The 23610-nt window shown below is 47.6% G+C and overlaps 1 protein-coding gene across 4 annotated transcripts in view; it reads right to left on the reverse strand.

Moving 5' to 3' along the window:
- The window catches only part of LOC122552178 (adhesion G protein-coupled receptor E3-like), a 121535-nt gene extending 104610 nt beyond the window's left edge, over positions 1 to 16925 (reverse strand). Inside the window, exon 1 of one of the 4 annotated variants that reach the window (XM_043694744.2) lies at positions 16836 to 16925. In XM_043694744.2, the coding sequence (XP_043550679.2) occupies positions 16836 to 16860 (25 nt within the window). In that variant the 5' untranslated portion in view covers positions 16861 to 16925. The remainder of the gene's footprint in view (positions 1 to 16835) is intronic. The other 3 variants (XM_087983454.1, XM_043694745.2, XM_043694747.2) reach the window with 3 other exon arrangements.
- Positions 16926 to 23610: the final 6685 nt, after the last annotated feature.

Raw genomic sequence — 23610 nt, forward strand, 5'->3', positions numbered from 1 at the left:
CTGAGCACGACTCCACATAGTACAGTCAGGCAGTAACTAGCTCAATTTTCATGATGTTTCCCTTTATTTCCCACATCCATCCCTGAAATCAATGCTAGTGATTGGTCATTTAAGTTGATGCTGCCCCTGTGTTGTCCAGTTCACGTCAGGCTCTGTCCGTTGTCTTTGAAACTTCCATACGTGAACATTCCAAGACTTTTATCCCAGGCCTTCCACCTTCCACCTGGTTCAAAGAATGCTTGCTTCTGTTATAACATGCGCCGAGTCATGCTAAGAGCGTCTGAAGTAGATCAGAAGTAGCCCCTTGAACCTCTTCCTCCTTCCAAAAGGATGATGGCCGATCTGACATTCCTCACATCCACTTTCCTTCTCTTTACCAGTAACCCTCATTCCCCGACTGATCAACAACCTCTCTCAGCCTTTAATATGCACAAGGGCTCTGACCCCACGGCTATCTCTGTGGCAAGGAGTTCCAAAGACCCACAACCCACTGAGAGAAGAAAGGTTATCAAACACTTCCATCTATGTTTCTAAATTCCAGTGAGTAGAGCCTCAACCTGATTAATCTTTGTTCAATTTACAAGGTCAGTCAGCCTTCTCTGAACTGAAATCAGATTTTTTCTTGAATTGTGTTTTCAGGTAGGCCTTGTTCCCACTGGCTTGCACTGACTCCCACATTACAGCAACGCCTCAAATGTAAAATCCTTACATTTGAGTTCAAATCCCACCTCTCCCTATCCCTGGAATCTCCTTCCGAGATCTCCCCCAGTTTCAGCCTCTTGTGGGTTCTCACCATTGCTTGCTGCGCCGCACTGGGCGCTTTCCAAATGCACAAGGTGGTGAGTTTACTCTGCCGTGCGGAGATCCGGGGTGCGTTGCACGATAATTGTGTCGTGCGCAGTTAGCCGGGGCTTGTCTTTTTTCTGGAGAAATGGTTCCTGTGAAGTTCTGTGAGGACATCGGTTGTGGTATGGCTCAAGATAACTCAGGGTTTGGCAGCTTCCCGTTTGTATAAGCACTTTCTACAGACAGCTGTCAGCATTTAGCAGGCCAGACGCCTCACTGGTGATGGGAGAGGTTACAGGAAAGAAATGGGAGAGAAGGAAAGTAAAGGAAGACAAGAAAAGACCAAGAGATCTCTTACGATCTTCAATAACTTGGTATGCTTTCTTCCTGAAGAAGGGCTTATGCCCGAAACGTCGATTCTCCTGTTCCCTGGATGCTGCCTGACCTGCTGCGCTTTTCCAGCAACACATTTTCAGCTCTGATCTCCAACATCTGCAGTCCTCACTTTCTCCTCGATGCTTTTAAAGTTGCAAACCCTCCTTTAAAGTGATTTGCGTAAAGCTAAAATGTGACAATTGGGACGGCATGGTGGGTCAGTGGTTGGCACTGCAGCCTCACAGCACCAGGGTCCCAGGTTCGATTCCCACCTCAGGCAACTCTCTGTGTGGAGTTTGCACATTCTCCCCGTGTCTGTGTGGGTTTCCTCCGGGTGCTCTGGTTTCCTCCCACTGGCCAAAGATGTGCGGGTGAATTGGCCATGCTAAAGTGTCCATAGTGTGTTCGTCAGAGGGAGATGGGTCAGGGTGGGTTGCTCTTCAGAGGCTCGGTGTAGACTGGTTGGGTCGAGGGGCCTATTTCCACACTGTAGGGAACCTAACCTAATCTAATCTCCCGTGGTCACAGAGGAAGAAGGGGTCACGGAGAGAAAGAGCGTTGACGCAATTAAGGCATTGGAAGACAAGAACGAACATCTTCCCAAATTCCTGGGACTGAGCAGTGATGGATGAAGGGGACTTGGTGAGAGTTAGTGTCTGGGCAACAATGTTTCACATCAACACTCCAATTATGTGGGAGCATCGGGATTAGGAGCGAGAGGACACAATTCAACCCGTAGCTCTGCCATTTAACGTGAACATGGCTGACCTTACCCTGGTCTCATCCCCAGTCTCCTGCCTGCTCCCCTTCATCTCTCTTTCCGTCAGAAACAAATTGATTTCTTTCTTGAATCTGTTGATTGATTCTGCCTCCTGTGCACCTTACGTTCCCCAGATACACGACCCTCTGAGAGAAGTGGGTTCTTCTCGACTCACTTTTGAACCTCCCTCCTCTCACTCTATGTCTAAGCCCTCTTGCTCGAGACAGTCCCATCTGTTTAAGGTTCATCTTTTCAATCCCCCTTCGCATTTTATACACCTCTACCAGATTCCCCCTCGTGAACTCCAGTGAGTATAACTGAAATCAATTGCTCCCTCCATGTTAAGAACAAGAGGTGCCTCCCCAACATCGAGATTGAGATATTTCGAATCAACCTGTTCATTGCATGTGGTAAGACCTCAAACCCCTGGCCTGTGTAGACATTGCGACCCAACGCTGGGCTGGAATCTTTGAAAACAAAACTGACTAAGTTTGATCTTCATGATTGGAGGTCACTATTTGAAGACAGTAATTCAGTATTTGGGCACTCATCATCCCACCACTAATCTCATATAAATACAGAACAGGAAAGGGGAGATATTAAGGTGACACAGTGTCTCTGTGGTTAGCACTGCTGCCTCACAGCACCAGGGACCTGGGTTCAAGCCTCCGGCGAGTGGAGTCTGCATGTTCTCCCCATGTCTGCGTGGGTTTCCTTCAATTGCTCTGGTTTCCTCCCGCAGTCCAAAGATGTACGGGTTAGGGGATTGGCCAAGTTAAATTACATAAAGTGTTCAGGGATGTGCAGGCTAAGTGGGTTAGCCATGGGAAATGCAGGGATAGGGTGCAATGCCCTTTAGGGAGTCAGTGTGGACACACTGGGCCGAATGGTCTTCTTTTGAATTCACTTGCGGGGCTTGGGCGTCGCTGGCTGGCCAGCATTGATAGCCCATCCCTATTTGCCCTTGAGAAGGTGGTGGGGAGCTGCCTCTTGAATCGCTACAGTCCACTTGCTGTGGGTTGGCTCATGATGCCAGTCGGGAGGGATTTCCAGGATTTTGACCCAAAGACTGAGAAGGAACGGCGGTACATTTCCAAGTCAGGGTGGCGAGTGGCTTGGAGGGGAACTTGCAGGGGGTGGTGTTCCCAAGTACCTGCTGCCCTTGTCCTTCTAGATGGAAGTGGTCGTGGGTTTAGAAAGTGCTGTCTGAGGAACCTTGGTGAATTTCTGCAGTGCATCGTGTAGATAGTACACACTGCTGCTACTGAGCGTCAGTGGTGGACGGATTGAATGTTTATGGATGTGGTGCCAATCAAGTGGGGGCTGCTTTGTCCTGGATGGTGTCGAGCTTCTTGAGTGTTGTTGGAGCTGCCCCCATCCAGGCAAGTGGGGAGTATTCCATCTCACTGCTGCCTTGTGCCTTGTTGATGGTGGATAGACTTTGGGGTGTCAGGAGGTGAGTTACTCGCTGAAGTGTCCCTCGTCTCTGACCTGCTCTTGTAGCCACTGTGTTTATGTGGTGAATCCAGTTAAGTTTCTGGTAAATGATAACCCCAAGGACGTTAACGGGGGGGAATTCAGTGATGGTAATACGTTGGATGTCAAGGGGTGGTGGTTAGAGTGTCTCTTATTGGTGATGGTCATTGTCTGGCATTTGTGTAGCGCAAATATTACTTGCCACTTGTCGGCCCAAGCCTGGATATTGGCCAGATCTTGTCACATATGGACATGGACTGCTTTAGTGTCTGAGGACTCGCGAATGGTGCTGAACACTGTGCAATCATTGGTGAACATTCCCACTTCTGACCTTATGACAAACGGAAGGTCATTGATAAAGCAGCTGAAGATTGTTAGGTCTAGGACACTACCCTGAGGGACTCCTGCGGAGATATCCTGGAGCTGAGATGACTGACCCTCCACAACTTTGTCTTTTGTGCCAGGTATGACTCTAACCAACAGGGTGTTTGCCCCCTGATACCCATTGATTCCAGTTTTGCCAGGGCTCCTTGTTGCCCCACTCGGTCAAATGTGGCCTTGATGTCAAGGGCTTTCACTCTCTTCTCACCTCTGGAATTCAGTCTTTTGTCTGTGTTTGAGCCAAGGCTGCCCCAGCACTATAGGGATTCCATGAATGAGAGTCGTATTCAACGTGAAACATGAACTTTGTCTTTCTCTCCACCGATGTGGCCAGACCTGTTGAGGTTCTCCTGAATCTTGCTTTCACTTTTCTTAAGCTCACAGCTCACCTGGCGAATATCCCATTGTTGGTCAGCCAATTGCCAGCTGCGTTTCCCAAGTCAGGACTTCGTGAGTATTGAACGTTGGGACGGCATAACACAGACCAAAGAGCACAAAAACTTCCGGTTCTGTTTCTGAGAGGTTGGTAAATGGGATCCAAATCGATATGTTTGATAATGGAGTCCCGGTTTGAATGCCAGGCCTCTAGGAATTCCCGTGCGTGCTTTTGTTTAGCCTGTCCCAGGATGGATGTCTTGTCCCAGTCGTACTGGTGTCCCTCTTCATCTGTGTGTATGGATACTAGTGATAGTGGGTCATGTCTGTTGGTGGCTAGTTGGTGCTCATGTATCCTGGTGGCTACTTTCCTGGCCGTCTGTCCAATGGAATGTTTGCAGGGTAGTTTAATAATTAACATTTTGAGACCAGTCAGAGTCAGATACTCCAACTCACCCACACGCACACATTCCATTGATGTTGGTTTGTTGTCTCCGAATGCTGTCAGCTATTTAGCTGTGGCAGGCAGCACTCTCAAGCACTGGTTGTCTTCCATATCTCTGTCTCTCACACTGTGTCGCAATAGCACCATTACAACATAGCCCTTGGTTTCTGAGAGTATCGACGATGATGGTACTTTCCTGGGTATTGCCCCTCCTCTATTCCCAGCCCACCCCCACTGTGCTTTCCTGAGAAGGTTTGGAAGTTATTGGTAATATGAACATGAACCTCTTGCTTTCCACCCTCCCCCACTTCCCTCTTGCAAACTCCCCTCCCCTCCCCCTCCCCCCCACCCCACCGATCTGAGTTCCTGATTTCAGACACACAGTACCAGCCCAGGGAGGAACAAAACTGAGACATGAGGAAGAGATGTTCTGTCTGTTGACACACACACAGCCACCACTCAGACATTGGCACTAGTTGGCATGGAGCCAAGCAGAGAGTTTCATTTGGTCTGTACCCAGTCCTTGAGTGAGATGCAGCCAGTACAGAGTGAGGGGGTAGTTAGCTTGTTTGCTAACTCACCAGAGCGAGGGGGCAGACAGAGAATAGTCCCATTTGCGATGGGAAGCAAAACCGAAAAGGTGATGTAATCAGTCAAAAGCCCAGCGATGGATTCCCAAAAACATTGGTTAAACAAGAGACTGGGCAAGTTATGAAACTCATTACCACATCAGGGTGGTTGTGAACGGAAATCATAAAGTGGAGAAACAGGCTATTCGGCCCATCGAGTCCCCACTGACCCTCTAAAAAGCATCCCACACAAAACCAACCCTTTACCCTGTAACCCTGCATTGCCCCTGGCTAACCCACCTCGCCTGCACATCCCTGGACACTATGAGGAACGTTCCCATGGCCAATCCACCGAACCTGAACATCCCTGGACACTATGAAGCAAGTTCCCATGGCCAATCCACCTAACCTGCACACCATGAACACAATGGGGCAATTTAGTATGGCCAATCCACCCTAACCTGGTCATCTTTGTAACTGTGGGATGGGCTTTTGGGGTAATCTGAAAGTGAGGTGTAAGCTACTGGAGTCTGCTCTTGTTAAGGGGAGCTGGTACCCAGTGGTGAGTTTAACCTGAAGGTTTACACTTCTCTGGTGCGGGGGAAGGGCTGAGAAGGCACAGAGACCGCAGCTGGTACAGGAACTAGCCCCACGTGATTGGCATCATCTGAGTGAATATGCAACAAAACCTGACGACGCTATAACAATGCAAGTGCGCTCTTCAGAAGCTAGGACTGAAGCCTCCTTTCCTTGTCAGTGGCCTTGAGGTGGGACTCACTGAGGGCTGTTTGTTTCCTGGATAGTCCGCACATTGTATTTTGGATTCATGTGCTTGGGAATCTTGTGAGACTCGTTTCCATTCCTGTGGTATAATTCAGGGTCACATCCTCATGCAGCAGCTCATTTCAAGCATTTTTCGTTCATATTTATCATTCCTTTAATGTAATCTTTAGCAGTAATTTGTGACTTAGAGTCAGGGCGACAGAGATGTACAGCACGGAAATAGGCCCTTTGTCCAGAGGCAGCATTATGAAAGCATATAAGTGCATTTAGATCGAAAAATATTGATTAGTAGCCACTGTCGCTTTTGGAATCATTTCAGCACATGCATTAAAACATCCATCTAAATGGATATCTGCAATGCTGAGAGATTCAGAAGTTGGATGTGGTGACTGATATTTCTTCCTGAGGCAGAAGGATTGTTTTTATTCTGGTTTTGATTTACAAGACTCGAGCACAAAATCAAAGCTGACGCTCCAGTGCAGCACTGAGGGAGGGCTGCACTGTCAGAGGAGCCATTGTTTATTTGAGGTATTCACCTCAGAGCGCATACCCTATGCCACTACTTTGAGAGGCCGTGCTTTCAGGGCAGCATCACTGCTAGGCGGGGCAAGAAACGCACATACTCAGAAACACAACAATTCATCTCATTCAGTCTCACTTTGAATTTGCTACTGAACCCTCGGTCTAATACCACGCACATGAGGCTGGGAATTGCTAATAGGCCATTTAAGGCACTGGCTTGTCCAAAATTGTGCTGGTTCCCTGATCTTGGAAGTGTGGCAAGGTGATCTACTGAGCAAAATTCCCCTTAATTCCATGTTCTCGTCATCTGATGCGATTAGTGAAAGAACTTGACTGCGTTGTGAGTTCCTGTGTGTTAGAGTGCATCTGTGCAAATGGATCAGTGGCGGCCATTTTTAATTGTGGGAACCTTATCTCCTTTGTTGGGAACACACTCCGACATTAGAAAAGAGTCATTTCAGTCTCTAGTGCCAACACTTGGCCCCTCGTGTTTTTCGGGAGTAAATTGCCCAAGGCATTCCCCACACAAACAATGACAATGCGACACTTTGAGCCAAAAGTAATTTGTTGACTATGAAGCGCTTTGGCACATTCAGAGACCATGAAAGATGTTGTAGAAAAACGAATTTGTCCTTTAGCAGGTTCAGTCAACAATTGGTGTATTCAGGGCTAAACCTGCTGCTCATTTCCATGGGGCCATAATGGTTCCTAAAACATTTGGGATGATGCTGAGCCACACAGTGAAGACATTCAGTTAGCAGTTCATATATGGTGTGCATTTTGCATCTCAGAATTAGCCTCCAGTGTGTTCCCGGCTGAGAGTGACTTTGTGATGGGTAATCATCACAGGATCATTGAATCCATACAGTGTGGAAACCGGCCGTTTGGCCCAACAAGTCCACACTGACCCGTCGAAGAGAAACCCACCTAGACCCATTCCCTTACATTTCCCCCTGACTAATGCAACTAACCTACACATCCCTGGACAGAATGGATCAATTTAGCATGGCCAATCCACCCTAACCTGCACATCTTTGGACTGTGGGGGGAAACCGGAGCACCCAGAGGAAACCCATGCAGACACGGGGAGAATGTGCAAACTCCACACAGATAGTCACCCAAGGCTGGAATTGAACCCAGGTCTTGGGCGCTGTGAGGTGGCAGTACTAACCACTGAGCCACCATGCTGCCCCCAAATAGACAGTATCTTATCACCACATCAGGAGTATTGCTAGCCAGTTGCAGACCCGGCAAGAGAACTGTGTTTCCTCTTCCTGAGAAGGTCCACTCAAGCATAGGCCAACCAATCAACAATGGTGTGCTAGTGGGTCTTCTCTGGGAAGCAAGGCCAAGAGTTTAGAAGGCTTCCCAGCCAGAGTGATACCCAATCAGAGCACACAGCCTCTGTGCCCATCAGCGCAAGGAGAGGGTTTATGACTGCTAGTGGGAAATCTCCCTCAAAGTCCCAGGATTCTGGAGAATGCTGGGTCACCGCTATGGTGTTACATCTCACCACTCGTATGCAATGTGTCTTTAAGAAACATGCTCATGATTCATCCCTTCATTGTAGCTCGTAAACTCAGGGCATAATGTTCCCAGACTCCATCCTGCCTGGCACCACTTGAAGTGTGACATGCATTAGTGCCCTCTGTGTAGCTGATTGGTTCAGTGCTGAAGTACTGCCTGTGATTGCATTTGCCAGGAGCTGTGATAAATCTCTCAGTGCCATGTTACCCACGGCTGGTTCCACTATCGCTGAGGTTAAAATACCCTGCAGGAGGCATTGGGTGACATATCATCTGGGGGGAGTGATGGTGGTTGAGGGTCAATATCAAGGAAATCTGTTGGGGTGACTCTCAGTTGGTAACCCCCCCCACCCCCTCCCCAACTCCCCCCCGCGTCCCTCAGTTAGGCACTGATCGATTTCAATCACGGGACCTTGGCAGTGCCCACTTGCCCCACCCACACCTGCCCCTCCACCCCTCCCCTCCTCTCCCCTGAGTAGGGTAGAAGCTATTGAGGACACTGCCTGGCCACAGGTTTGCCTACGGATGGGATAGTCCCAGCAGTGATTGGCTGAAGCGGCTACCTGTATCTAAGATGGCCTCCATGTCAAGTTGGTGAATTGTCTCCTGGCATACATCATTACTGGAACAAGGGAATGCGAGCAAACAGAGAGCCGAGTGGAGAGAGCAAGATTCGGTCAAAAATTGCCAACTGACCACAGGGAAGGAACTTCCTAAATCTGTCCACACCGTAACACAGCCAACGTTGGCTGGACGGCTGGTTTGTGATACCAACAGCGAGGGTTCAATTCCCGCAGCGGCTGAGGTCTCGCCTTTTCAATCTCACCCCTCACCTGAGGCGTGGTGGCCCTCAGGTTAAACTCAGCATCAAGTCATCTGTCTCTCCCTTGAATGGGAGAGCAGCTGTATGGCTCTCTGGGACCATGGTGACTCTGCCCTTACCTTCACAGTTAGCATTTCATACTCATGTCAGGTTTCGCAATGTCTTGTGAAGTGGCTAAGTGCATACAAGTTAGCTATATGATCTAAAGAGAAGAATGCAGGAACAGGAGACCACTTAGTTCCTCAATCCTGTTCCACCATTCACTTAAATCACTCTGCTTTCACCTCATTTAAATGCCTTCACTCCATCTCTCTTGACACTGTCTAACTAATGTCTATCACCCCCAATCCTAAAGGCTTCAATTCTGCAGTGCATGTGAATGAGAGATTCCGATCTCCCCAGCTTTCTGGGAATCAAAGGGTGTATCCCTTGTTTTCTTTCCTAAATGGCAAAGGTCTGATTTAAAGATAATGTCTCTCCCTTCTCCCAAGAATCAGTATTAACTGTATTAACCATTGTGAACGCTGTTATCATTTTAAACACCACGTTCAAATCACCTTTCACTCTTCTCGACATCAGGAAACTGAAGATTTTCTTGACTAGCCTAAACACAGGTAGCTTTCTGGTAATCTTACACTACACCATCTCTGTAGTATCATTTCTGCAGTATAATATTGTACAATTATAATCTCTGTAGTGAAATAATTAGGGTGGCACAGATGTTCCGCAGTTAGCGCTGCTGCCTCACAGGGACCTGGGTACGATTCCACCTTCGGACGAATGTCTGTGTGGAGTTTGCACCTTCTCCCCATGTCTTTAGATTAGATTAGATTACTTTACAGTGTGGAAACAGGCCCTTCGGCCCAACAAGTTCACACCGACCCACCGAAGCGCAAACCACCCATACCCCTACATTTACCCCTTCACCTAACACTATGAGCAATTTAGCATGGCCAATTAACCTGACCTGCACATCTTTGGACTGTGGGAGGAAACCGGAGCACCCGGAGGAAACCCACGCAGACACGGGGAGAATGTGCAAACGCCACACAGTCAGTCGCCTGAGACGGGAATTGAACCCGGATCTCTGGCGCTGTGAGGCAGCAGTGCTAACCACTGAGCCCCCGTGCCGCCCACCCTGCCGTCTGCATGGGTTTGCTCTGGTTTCCTCCCACAGTCCAAAGGTGTGCAAGGTTAGCACGTGCTAAATTGCCCATGGTGTCCAGGGATGCATGAGATAGCCATGGGGGAAATGTGGGGATAGCGAGAGTCGGTGAAGGCTCAATGGGCCAAATGGCCTCTTCCTGTCCTGTATTGTGCTTTATGTCTACACAAGGCTACCACATGCACACACGTACCAGCAGAGGGAGTCTGTTAGGAAGAGGTAATAAAGGACCCCTGTTTAATATCTTATGCAGTTCTAATTCTAAATACCTCTGGCTGAATATCGAACTTCATCTTGTCCAATGCCATATGATACATGAGGTGCAGAAACCAAGTTTGAACACCAATATGATCTGAGTCAGGTTTGCTATAACTGGACCACATTTTGACGCAGGTAAGTTGATAGCTTGAGCATATACCCCACTCACAGTATCCGAGCAAACCCTTAACACCAGAACCATGTGGAAACATTCATGGCACAAGCAAGATTTCCTCTGGGTGATGGGTCTGGTGCCGTCGTGAGGGAGTACTTTCAGAGGGTGTCAAGGTGTGCAGAGGGGCATAGACATAGTCTCTTGTGTCAGTGCAATACAAGAGCTATCTGGGGATGGTTTCCCACGGTTGTTGTGAGGTGCAGTTAAGAGGGGATGGAGAACAATTTCCATAGAATGCATGAGAAAATAAACAACTTCCTCCAGACGCAGACATGAAGACTAAACAAAATGCCGAGCCTTTGGAGCACATTACATGCTGAGAGGCAGTCCTGTAAACAGAACTGACTGCCACATCAAGGACAAAGTACCAGGGAAAGTGAACAGGGAGGGGAGCAGTGTCTGAGTCCCAGAGTGGAATTGGCTGGGACAAGGCATCATTGGGTTTGATTTATTGTTTCAGTATCACCCCTAGATCCCTAATAAATTCGGAGTCATCTTTCATGGTCCCGTGAGCTTGGAGGGAACTGTGTCAATCTTCTCACTGGTAAAGTGGAAGGCGTCAGTGCTGCTTTACAATGTGGCAGACAGTGTGTGATTTAGCTTAAACTGACAGCGGTCACTGACACATCCACCATTCGATGGTGGGCGACACGGTGGCTCAGTGGTTAGCGCAGCTGCCTCACACACCAGGGACCCAGATTCAATTCCAGCCTTGTGCAAATGTCTGTGTGGAGTTTGCACATTCTCCCCGTGTCTGTTTGGGTCTCCCCCCATAGTCCAAAGATGTGCAGGTCAGGTGAATTGGCTGTGCTGAATTGCCCGTAGTTTATCAGGGATGTATAGGTTAGGTGCATGTGTCAGGGGTAAATGTAGGGGAATGGGTCTGGGTGGGATAATCTTCGGAGGGTCAGTGTGGACTTGTTGGGCCGAAGGGCCTGTTTCCACACTGTAGTGATCACACCAATGCACTTACTCTGATCGTGACTTGCCCATTGTTTGCAAGTTATTGGTAAAACGAATCAGAAATATCCAAACTAGGTGTACAAAGTAGGTTTCCTCACACTCTTGCCTTTTTTGCTGACTACTCACTCTCCAAGAAATGGCACCACTTCCCCATTCATTGCTGCTCTCATTACTGCTTTGCTCATTCCTCAGTTTTCACTTCACCTCTCAATACTATCTCAGATATTATCACTATCCTCACTCCCCCCTCTATCACCCACAGCTCCTTCTTCAACTGTCACTCCCTCATCAGCTGATTCCTCACATCTCCTAACTCATCCCTCAGGTATCCTAACTCACCTCCAAGTATGTTATGCGATTCCGGCATTGAGGTTTCACAACCAGTCCTGATATATTTCTTAACTTCTTGTTTCGACTTGCCACGCTGTTTTGTTTCAGTTTCAATCTCCAGGCACCCACCATTCCTCTGCCCTTGTCCCAAGCTCCTACCCTGAAGGCGCTTTCTGCTCAGTGGTCCTGAGAGACCCCTCCTGCTTTAAATTCCCAATTCCCTGCCCTTCTGTCCTGCTCCCTGAGGTGGAGATGGTCAACAGCATCAAGATCCTGGGAGGGAGACGATCTGTCCTGGTCCACCCCCGCGGATATGGTGGTCAAGAAGGCCTCTCCTTTCTCAGGAGGCTAAGGAAATTCAGCATGTTTGTAAAGACTCTTACCAACTTTTATAGATGCGTCATAGAAAGCATCTTATCCGGATGAAACTGCAGGGAGTTGTGAACACAGCCCAGTCCATCACACAAGCTAACCTCCCATCCATTGACTCCACCTACACTTCCTCGGGAAGGCAGCCAACATCATCAAAGACCCCTCACCAACCCCCAATTATAACCTCTTCCACCCTCTTCTTTACAGCAGAGAATACATAAACTCAAACACACGTCCCAACAGACTCAAGAACAGCTTCCTCCCTGCTGCCATTAGACTTCTGAACGGACGTCCCAAATTTTAAATTTAAAACCTCTCTGTAAACAAGAACAAGCCCATTGACAGAGTCGGAGCGAAAATGGACTGATGCCAAATTCCCTGCTGGCTTGTATAATGCGAACAGTATGGTCTGAAAGCCATCTGCAGGTTCTGGGATTTTGGCTAATTTCAGAAATGGGACAGAATTGGATCAGTTGTGCTTTATTATCGATGTGCAGCGACATTGAGAGAAGGTGGTGGGGAGAGGCAGCGTTTGACAGGAAACACTCTCACTCAAAGTCACAATCACCTCCAGTGAACTGAGAGTGGTTTCACATGGAAGGACATTCCCTCCCACATGATGCAGTCAAATGTAATTTGTAATTTGTCGGTGTAATTTCTAAACCTAACTGAAGCCTAACTGTTGTCACCTGCCACCCTCACAGATCACATGGAATCTGACAGGAAACCCACAGTGTGCTCAGAGGTGATTCGTCAGTCTGATTGTTTTAACTTTAATTGTTTTCATCTGTTCCACTCCTCTCTCCAGCTCCCCCTGAACTTTCCCACCACCCACTCTTCTCTGTGGGTGAACCTGGGGCACTCACAGAATGTGAAACCATGGGTTTTTTTTTCAATACAGGCCTATCACAATCAGGAGCGATGAAGGGTAGTGAGAGAGAGTCCAATATTTTCCCCATCCCAGAGCTCACCAGGAAACTGGACTGACTTGCTGCCTTCCCTTAGTGTCTCATAGAGTCATAGAGGATGGAAACGGACCTTTCGATCCAACTGATCCATGCCGACTAGATATCCTAACCTAATGTAGTCCCATTTTCCAGCACTTGGCCCATATCCCTCTAAACCCTTCCTATTCATTCGCCCAGCCAGATGCCTTTTAAGTGCAGTAAATGCACCGGCCTCCACCACTTCCTCTGGCAGCTCATACCATCTGCAGTGACACATAGTCATAAGTCAGGAGGATTTGTCAAATAGGGACACTCAACCTGTTTGGTTGCCCAAGGAATGCACCTTCCTTCATCCTCTACTGGGAATCGAACCCAGATCTTGTGGCTCAGAATCACTCCCCATGCTGCTCCCCAATGCCTTCCTTGTGTGACCCTCCTACAAAAGTTTCAAAATCATCCTGAGCCTGCAGTCTGGATAGGGACAGAGGTAACGCAGGGGGCAGATTGTGAGAGGCTTAAGTAGGGTCCCTCGGAGTAAACGTTTCCCCTTCATAGAGGGTCAATAAACCCTTAAGCCCATGAAGGATAGTGATTGATAGGTAAAGTCACAGAGGACCACTCTTTCAATAGAAAGAGAGAGAGAGAGAGAGAGTGAGAGCGAGAGAACTGAGTGCTATACAATATAGCAGCCTTTATTGTCACATGCATTTGAGAGTGAGTGCAGTGAAAAGTTTGTAATGTCACTCCTTGACACCATCTTAGGTGCAGGGTATGAGTTTAATCTGAAGGTCACCATGCCTCAGGTGAAGGGAGAGGTTGAAAAGGTGAGACTTTTAAGGGGACCTCAATTGTGTGGGAATTGAACACACGTTGATGGCATCATTCTGTATCACCAAACCAGCCATCTGAGCTAACTGATCTCCACTGCCAGTTACTGACCCCTCGGCCAAGGAGAAAGGGGACAATAAACGCTGGTCTATTCTATTCCACTCAGTTCTCTCTCTCTCTCTGTCTCTCTCTCTCTCTTTAGAGAGTGGTTCTCAGTAACTTTACCTACAGTCACTATCCATCATGGGTTTAAAGTAAAGGGAGCAGGAGGTTTAGAGGGCTCTCCAGCAGAATTTGCTTCATCCAGATGGTGGTGGATATATGGAGCTCACTGCCTGGAGGAATGATCAGAAAAGCCAAGCTTTCTTGTACTTGTTGCCTCAGGATCACGGGGCCAGTCCTCAGTAAACATCCCAGACCCTTTCCAATGAACAACATGATGTGGAGGAGCCAATGTTGGACCAAGTTAAAAATCACACAACACCAGGTTATAGTCCAACTGGTTTATTTGGAAGCACTAGCTTTCGGAGCGTTGCTGCTAATAAACCTGTTGGACTATAACCTGTTGCTGTGTGATTTTTAACTATGTCACTAAAGGCAGACTTAGTCAAAACCAGTATCTTGCCAATCGATGACTCAGACAGGATGGTACACAGTCTGCTTCCTCTTAGCGTAGATAAGTGTTTGACAGCTGGCATGGACGCAATGGGCCGAAGGGCCTTTCTCCCTGATGAATTACTGTAAGGCTATTATAACTTGATCATGGCTCCACTTTCCCTCAGAGAGCTCTGCACACCTGCCCAGTCGCAGTAGAGCTGATTGGCACGAGCTCTCGCCAGCTGCTCTCTGGGTAATGGGACAACGTGTGGAAACCAGGGAGGGATGAGCCCAATTGCAAATTCACTGATCGAACTATGACCCGAGATCGTCACCAAGAAACCGAAAAGGAATCAGGAGAAATATCCTTCTCCAGAGACTGTGGGCAAGGAGTAGTTGAGAGAAGACACATTAAAGGAGAAACTGTATATAAACTCATGAGGGACTGTAGGATACTGATGGGCAGAATGGAATAGGACAGGAAAAGCCATGCTTGGAGTATGACGACTAAGAAGGTTGGCTCCTGTGCTCTGAGTTCAGCATCACTGCAACTCTGTTTGAAATCAGCTCACTTTAACCGAGATAAGGGTTTAACTTGGAAACTTTTAACACTCTTCAGTCACGCTCTCTGCAATGCACTTTCACGATCGCTAAACAATCGCTCACAACTTTCTCCAGGTCTTGGACCACTGGGATGTCATTTTTTTTTGGAAAACAATCAACATATCCACTCGCGAGTTGCCTTGCATTGCTTTGCTAACCGATTCGGTCGTGTAAGGGGGCCAAACGCAATGATGCCAAGCAAGTCAAACACGTCAAGTCAAAGTGAAGTCAAACACCAACTGCTCAGTTCCATTGGCACGATCCTGTGGTCAGTTGACTTTCACACATGCCCACAAAGGTCAGCCAGTGAGCAGAGCAACCAAACTATGATTGTTCTTTTTGCCGCAGGACCACAGCACCATCCCTCAGCAAACATCTCAGGCATACTGCAATGAATAACTGCAAAACCAGTGGAATAAATCTGGTCACCAATGCCCCTACAGTCAGATTTAGTCAAAACAGGAATCTCACCAATTCATGACTCAGACTAATGGGTATGAATTCTGAAGGTTACTGGACTCGAAGCATTAACACTGTTTCTCTCTCCACCGATGTTGCCAGATCTGCTGAGTTTCTCCAGCACTCTCTGCTGCTACTCCTGTTTCAGATTTCCAGCATCCGCAATTCCTCGTTTTATATTAAGGGGATACACTTCCTCTTAATTTAAAGTTGATTAACTCGAATGATCTAACCTTCTCGCCCGAGATTAGCACCAGCCTGAGGAAAGTGCTGAAATGCCTGATGAGTTTAATAACCGCATAAACCCACATAGTTTCAAATTGCAGCGAATCATAGGATAGAATCCCTTCAGTGTGGAAGCAGGCCATCGAGTCCCAACGGACCATTCAAAGAGCGTATCCCTCTATTCCTGTAACTCTGCATTTCCCATGGCTAACCCATCTAGTCTGCACACTCTAGCACGGCCAATCCACCCTAACCTGCACATCTTTGGACTGTGGGAGGAAACCAGAGCACTCAGAGGAAACCCACGCAAACACGGGGAGAATGTGCAAACTCCATACAGACAGTCCCCTAAGGGTGGAATCGAACCCGGATCCCTAGCGCTGTGAGGCAGCAGTGCTAACCACTGAGCAGCAGTAGCAGACATAGCTAAGACAAAACTTATTGCTCATTCTCTACAAACCCTTCATTCACCTACAGATAAATATATTCAAGCACAAAACACGAAGAACCAACGCAGACTCTATTGATCCAAATGCTTAGAGTGTAGGACTCCTATTTATCTACTGTGCTAATGTCAGTTCTTTGAAAAAGCGATCAATCCCATTCCCCGACTCTTCCAAAGTAAGTTTTTTTCCCTGAAATCAAAATAGCCCTTTCAAATGTATTCATTGTTATTACTGCCTCTGTGTTTCAGGAGGCAGACCACTGTAAGAAACTGTGAAAGATAAACATTCCTATCTCCCTCTGATATTTTAACCATTCTCTTCAAACTATGCCTTCTGTTTACAGTCAGTTTCTACTCTAGCCAAACTCCTTCATAATTCTGAGCTCTCGACCACTTTGTCTGAATGAGAAGCAGGACTCCAGGATTTACAGATGTCATGTAACACCCAGGGGTTAAAGAGGAAAAAAAGGACAACGAGGTAGGATTAATGTGGAAGAAACTTCAACTAAACATGCCTTGTTAAAAGAATAAGAGAAAAGGAAAAGCAAGGGGGGATATTGTAAGCCTCAGTTCACTGAAACTCAGATGGCACTAACTTACAGTAAATGTCGAGGGCGGTCAAATGAATTTGACCACAGGGTACTTACCCAGTAAGTAGCTCTGAAGTGCCATCTTACTCACAGCCCGGTAGAATTCATCTGCTTGGGTCTGAAGCTCTGCTGAGTAAGAATGCAACAAGCCACATCCCCTGATTAGAACACGTCAAAGTCAGGAAGCTGCCCGAAGACAAGGTCAGAGCATGAAGCTTTTTTTTCTAAGAGGTTCCATTGAATTGCAGTTGAATCATGAACAACACAACGGGGGTTAATTGCAGAAAATTCCAACCAGGAGGCAAGCTGTTTGTTCAAAGCTCCTTCATGTTTGGTACCTCCACAGATTCGGTTGGTGATAAATTATTGGCCGAAACACCAGCCAGCTTGTGTTTCGCGTTGTCTCTGAATTGGGGCATGGCGCCCGGGGGGCATTTTTCCAACTCTAAATGTCCTCTGGTAGCTTCTGAAATGCCACTTTGGAGGATTCGTTGACCAGTCTCGCTGTCACAGAGCAGAAGCTCGCTCAGCCCATCGTGTCTGGTAAAGTCGCCGTACTCTCCCTCTCTCATTGGCCAGAGATGACTGGTGCTGGTTTAACCTGAGAGTCACCACAAACATCGACTGTGCCTGGAGGACCATCAACTTGGTGAGAGATGCTCTTTGGTCTGTCCAAAATGTGTTGGTCTTCCAGAACAAGGCGTTGACCCTGACCGAATGTTGTAGACTGGCACGATCCAAGGACCAGGACTACGTGCTGAGGGACGCACTGAAGCCTGGGCCAGCTGCCGCCAAGGCGCAATGGGGAAAGACCACCCTCTGGGGTCTTCCTGATGAAGGTAAAAGAGGATCCGTTCAGTTATCGGACCCTCCCAGTGCCTCAAATGCATGTAAATAGTGTCTGGTTCAAGTAAAGCCTGTGTGGATAAAGTCAAATCCCAATGTTTGCTTGTTTCCGTGAAATGCCACTGCACACAACCGCACTGCATTTGTGGCTTTGTCTGAAGTTTTTTTTTAATGAGTAAAGTATATTGTTGAAATAAAAAGCAGTGGAAAACATTGCGAAAGTGGGACATTTGTAGTAACGTGTGGCACGTGGAGCTGAGGATTATGGGATGAGCCGTGATGTGATTAGATCATGGAGCAGGTCCGGGGGCTGAATGACCTCACCTTGCTCCTTTGTCCCTGTCAAAACAGTTCAAAGTTTTCCAAAGTTTGGTTTCCTCCCACAGTACAAAGATGTGCAGGATAGGTGGACTGACCGTGTGAAATGGCCTTCGGTGTCATCTGGATGTGTAGGCTAGATGGGTGAGCCTTGGGAAATGCTGGGATAGGGTAAAGGGGATGGGCGGGGATGCTTTTCAGAGGGTTGGTGCAGATTCGATGGGCTGAATGGCCTCCTTCTGCACTGTAGGGAGCCTCTGATTACTGCACTCAGAACGAGTCTGAAGATTCATGAGCCCGATTCCGGGGATGAGGAATTTCTGTGATGAGGAGTGGTTTTAGAGTCATAGAGTCATAGAGATGTACAGCATGGAAACAGACCCTTCGGTCCAACCCGTCCATGCCGACCAGATATCCCAACCCAATCTAGTCCCAACACCTGGCCCATATCCCTCCAAACCCTTCCTATTCATATACCCATCCAAATGCCTCTTAAATGTTGCAATTGTACCAGCCTCCACCACATCCTCTGGCAGCTCATTCCATACATGTACCACCCTCTGCGTGAAAAAGTTGCCCCTTAGGTCTCTTTTATATCTTTCTCCTATCACCCTGAACCTATGCCCTCTAGTTCTGGACTCCCCAACCCCAGGGAAAAGATTTTGTCTATTTATCCTATCCATGCCCCTCATAATTTTGTAAACCTGTGGCACAAGGTAAGTCTGAAGCTTAATTGCACTCTGCCCTGGATATCTGCAGTCCGAGAGGAGATTGAGGGTGTGCTGAACCCTCTGATTCTGAACGTTGCTCACGTACACTCCCTCATGGCAGGAGGCTGTAATTACAGTTGGACCAGCACTCGCATGCACTTTCCATTGTAGGGTCCTCTAGCTGTCTCCTCATCTTGGGACCTAAAGTTCCAGAGCTGAAAAATGTGTTGCTGGAAAAGCGCAGCAGGTCAGGCAGCATCCAAGGAGCAGGAGAATCCTTTACATTGGGGAGACAGGCTGCCTACTTGCAGAACGTTTCAGAGAACACCTCTGGGACACCCGCACCACCCAACTGCCCCGTGGCAGAACACTTTTAACTCCCTCTCCCACTCCGCCAAGGACATGCAGGTCCTTGGCCTCCTCCATCGCCAGACCATGGCAACGCGGTGCCTGGAGGAAGAGCGCCTCATCTTCCGCCTAGGAACCCTCCAACCACAAGAGATGAATGCAGATTTCTCCAGCTTCCTCACTTCCCCTCCCCCCACCTTATCTCAGTCCCAACCCTCAGACTCAGCACTGCCTTCTTGACCTGCAACCATCTTCCCGACCTCTCCGCCCCCACCCCCTCTCTGGCCTATCACCCTCACCTTAACCTCCTTCCGCCTATCGCATTCCCAACGCCCCTCCCCCAAGTCCCTCCTCCCTACCTTTTATCTTAGCCTGCTTGGCCCACCCTCCTCATTCCTGAAGAAGGGCTTATGCCCGAAACGTAAAATTTTAACCTAAGGTTCCAGGTTCAAGTCCCATCTATTCCGGAGCTGTGCCATCTGCTGTTTGATTTTAACAATTCCCGTTAAACTCAAAGTTTGTTAAAAACAAGAGGTGGAGGTGGGTATCAGATCTTTGATACCTTGTCAATCAAATCCTGGAAGGAATTAAGCCAAGTCCAGCTTTTTGTCCGGCTTCAAATTATATTAATATTAATGTTGCTGTGCAGATGGTTTGTAGTTGTTTAACGTTTCAGTTCTAAACTCCCTCGTGATTTCATTCCAATAATGATGTTAACCACAGAATTTTCACATCTGTGAGATTCGTGTTCATTTTCAATTTAGTTACAAATGAGGACATTGTCTTCCTTTTATGAAGAAAATTCTTTCAATTCCAGGCGTCGCTTCCTCGAACTTGCTCTGCAGCTGAGGACCCTCAGAACCCCAAAGAAAAGAGCCTCCTCAGTCCCTTCATTGACAACAACAGAGTGTGCACACCTCTCCATTAAAAATGCTTTGAATTATACAAACTGGACAGCGCGTTACCAAGAGCCCACTGACCCACCTCCTGTCCCACCAGAGATCCAAATGCCCTGGACCTTTGTAACAATACCAGCAAAGATGCCGACCGCTCCATTGCCCAGCCCACATTTTGGTAAATCAGACCAGAAAGCTGTGTTCCTCTTCCTGGCTCACTGCAGAGACCGGAGTGCGAGGATTCTGCACGTGATGACACCACCATAGTGAGTCAGATCTCAAACAACGGTGAGACAGAGCACAGGAAAGAGATAGAAAGCTCAGGGGCATGGTATAAAGACAATGTCAGCAAAGTGAAGCAGCTGGTCAGGGAGCAGAGTAAAGGACATGCCCCTGTCTGTTCAATGGTAGGAGAGACTAGGATCAGACGGCACAGCCTGAGAGTAAAGGGATGACCCTTCAGAACAGAGAGAAGGAGAAACATCTTCAGCCAGAGAGTGGGGAATCTATGGAATTCATTGCCACAGGGGTGGCATGGTGGCTCAGTGATTAGCACTGCAACCTCACAGCGCCAGGGACCTGGGTTCGATTCCAGCCTCGGGTGACTGTGTGGAGTTTGCACATCCTCCCCATGTCTGCGTGGGTTTCCTCCGGATGCTCCGGTTTCCTCCCACAGTCCAAAGATGTGCAGGTTAGGTGAATTATCCATAGTATTCAGGGATGATAGGTTAGGTGCATTAATCATGGGAAATGTAGTGTAGTACTGTAGGAGAATGGATCTGGATGGGATACTATTCAGAGGGTCAGTGTGGACTTGTTGGGCCAAATGACCTGTTTCCACACTGTAGGGATTCTCTGCGAAGGCTGTGGAGGCCAGGTAAATTTAAGTCAGCGATAGATAGGTTCCTTGAATATTTAGGGTTTCAGGGAGAATGGGATTGAGAAGCATATCAGCCATGATTGAATTGTGGAGCAGACTCAACAGGCTGATTGACCTAATTTCTGCTCCTGTGTCTTATGGTGATGAGGTAGAAGTGGCGAAGAGCTTCAAGTTCTGAGGAGTAAATATCACCAATGATGTACCCTGGTCCATCCACGTTGACATTGCGGTCAAGAAAGCACACCAATGCCTCTACTTCCTCAGGGGACCAAGGAAGTTCGGCACGTCCACAAGGAATCTCACCAGTTTTTATCTGGGTGCATCAAAGTGTGGTATGGCAAGTGCTCTCCCCAAGATGATGAGAAATCACAGAGAGTTGTGAAGACAGCCCAGCCCATCGCGCAAACCTGCCTTCCTTTCATCGACTCCGTCTACACTTCCCACTGCCTCGGGAAAGCAGCCAATGCAATCAAAGACCACTCCCACCCCAACTGATACAAAAGGTTGAAACCAACAGATTCAGGAGCACTTCTGTCATCAGATTTGTGAACCAATCTCTCACATATTTGAGTTGATCTTCCACAGCACCATCTCAGCAGCTGTAACACGAAATTCTGCATTCTCTTGTGTTACCCTGATGATTTGTCTGGTTCAACACTTTTCGTTGTATCTCGGTACATGTGACAAGAATAAATCAATTCAAAGTCACCGTGGATGTGAAGGTCACCCCTTTGGCATCACCCCAGCTCAGTGGGGCACAAGTGAGATGACGTTGTTAGAAATGTGAGCAGCACAACTGACTCGAACCCACCACAAAGCGAGAGAGAGGATGTGCCATCACTTTAAGGGACCTGTCTCCTTAAGAAGCTGAACATGTAGATGAGCCAAGAACCTGAATGTTATCAAAAGACCAGCAGTCACAGTCACTCTGTACTGTCGCATTTCAGACCGAGGGCACGTCTGGGGACTTCCCGATACTTTCTGTGCAGGGTTAACCTTAAATTCACCCACAATAGATCTTCAAGCATAAAGAATTCCTTTGTATTCAATCGAGGCATTCAAGAAGGCAGAGGATGAGTTTTCAGGTCGAAAGAGTATGGGGATAAAGCAGGTGATTGGCACTTGGCAATGATGTTCATTTGAAGAGCTGGTACAAACCCAGTGGGCTGAATGGTCTCACTCTGCAGCATAACAATTCTGTGTTGGATGTAGAGAGCATGAACAATCTCAGTTCTAACATTTAGTTCTAACATCAGACATAAATAATGTGTCCCGTGTATCCAGGTGTCAGCTGGGGCTCAGTGTTCAGCTCTCTGACTCCCTGGGTCGTCTGATCAAATCCCATCGCAGACTTCCAGCTGCACACTGGAGGCATTCATGTCAATAAGGGAGGGAATGCTGGGTCAAGGAAACTCTCTCAAACAGGGTGTGGCATCGAGACCCTGCATCCCCTCTGAGGTGCACTGCAAGATCCCATGGCATACTGACCTTGCATTAGCAGTGTAGAATAAGGACGCTTGGCCCATCTGGTCTGTGGTAGTCAAGGGGAATGTAGATACAGGGCGATCAACTAGAGCAGGAGCAGGTAATGAGTCAGTCCATGGTGGAGCGGCTCATAAGAGAGGGACTCAAGGCCAGCTTATCAAACATCAAGGATTGGGATCCCATGTGAAGGCTAATGAATGGGATGGGGCAGTGGATCAGTAACCTCTGGAAGAAGTTGCTGAGAAATGCTAGGGATCTCTCCTGATCTCATTTGTTGTTTGATGACAGTGTGTTAGCCCATGTACCACATATAAACTCTGGATATTAAGAATCAACTGCTCATGTGCTGTAGATCACATTACTGCTCTAACTTGTCACATCTTGCTTGTTTGTTTAAAACCATGGATTTGTGGCTTCATTAATTTTATACATTGCTTGGATCTGACCTTTAATCCAATTTAAACCAAATAGTAACATAACATTCTGGATTCTGAAGAGCGGTCACCAGGCCCAAATTATTAACTGTGCTTTCCCTCCATCGATGCTGCCAGAGTTTCTCCAGCAATTTCTGTTTTTGTTTCAGACTTGCAGCATCTTCAGTCATAGAGAAGTACAGGACAGAAACAGACCCTTCGGTCCAGCTCGTCCATGCTGGTCAGATGTCCAAACCCAATCTAGTCCCATTTGCCAGCCCTTGGCCCATATCCCTCTAAACCCTTCCTATTCCTCTACCCATCCAGATGCTTTTTAAATGTTGTAATTGTACCAGCCTCCACCGCTTCCTCTGACAGCTCATTCCATATACACACCACCCTCTGCACACGCAAGATGCCTGTCAGGTCCTTTTTAAACTTTTCCCTCTCACCCAAATCTATTCCCCTCCAGTTCTGGACTCCCCTACCCTGGGGAAAAAGACCTTGGCTATCTATCCTATCCATGCCCCTCATGATTTTATAAACCTCTGTAAGGTCACCCCCTCAGCCTCTAACGCTCCAGGGAAAACAGCCCCAGCCTATTCAGCCTCTCTCTGTAACACAAACGCTCCAATCCTGGCAACATCCTTATAAATCTTTTCTGAACCCTTTCAAGTTTTGCAACAACTTTTTGGCAGCAGGGACAACCAAACTTAAATGTAATTTTCCAAAAGTGGCCTAGCCAATGATTTTCTTTGTGACATAACATTGCCCTGATGTTAGAACGACACTCTGATCAGTCAGATGACAAAACAAATACTCTTTGTCTGATGAAAAAAGTCTTTGTCCGGGATGTGGAGCATGAAAACCACACAAAAACAGCAATGTTCAGTTCTCTCGCAGGAACAGCAGCTTTGCATGAATGTGGGACATTTT

Source organism: Chiloscyllium plagiosum, unplaced genomic scaffold (assembly GCF_037043375.1).
Source record: "Chiloscyllium plagiosum isolate Xiang-an unplaced genomic scaffold, Cpla_swu_hap1 HiC_scaffold_45, whole genome shotgun sequence".
Lineage (NCBI taxonomy): Eukaryota > Metazoa > Chordata > Chondrichthyes > Orectolobiformes > Hemiscylliidae > Chiloscyllium > Chiloscyllium plagiosum.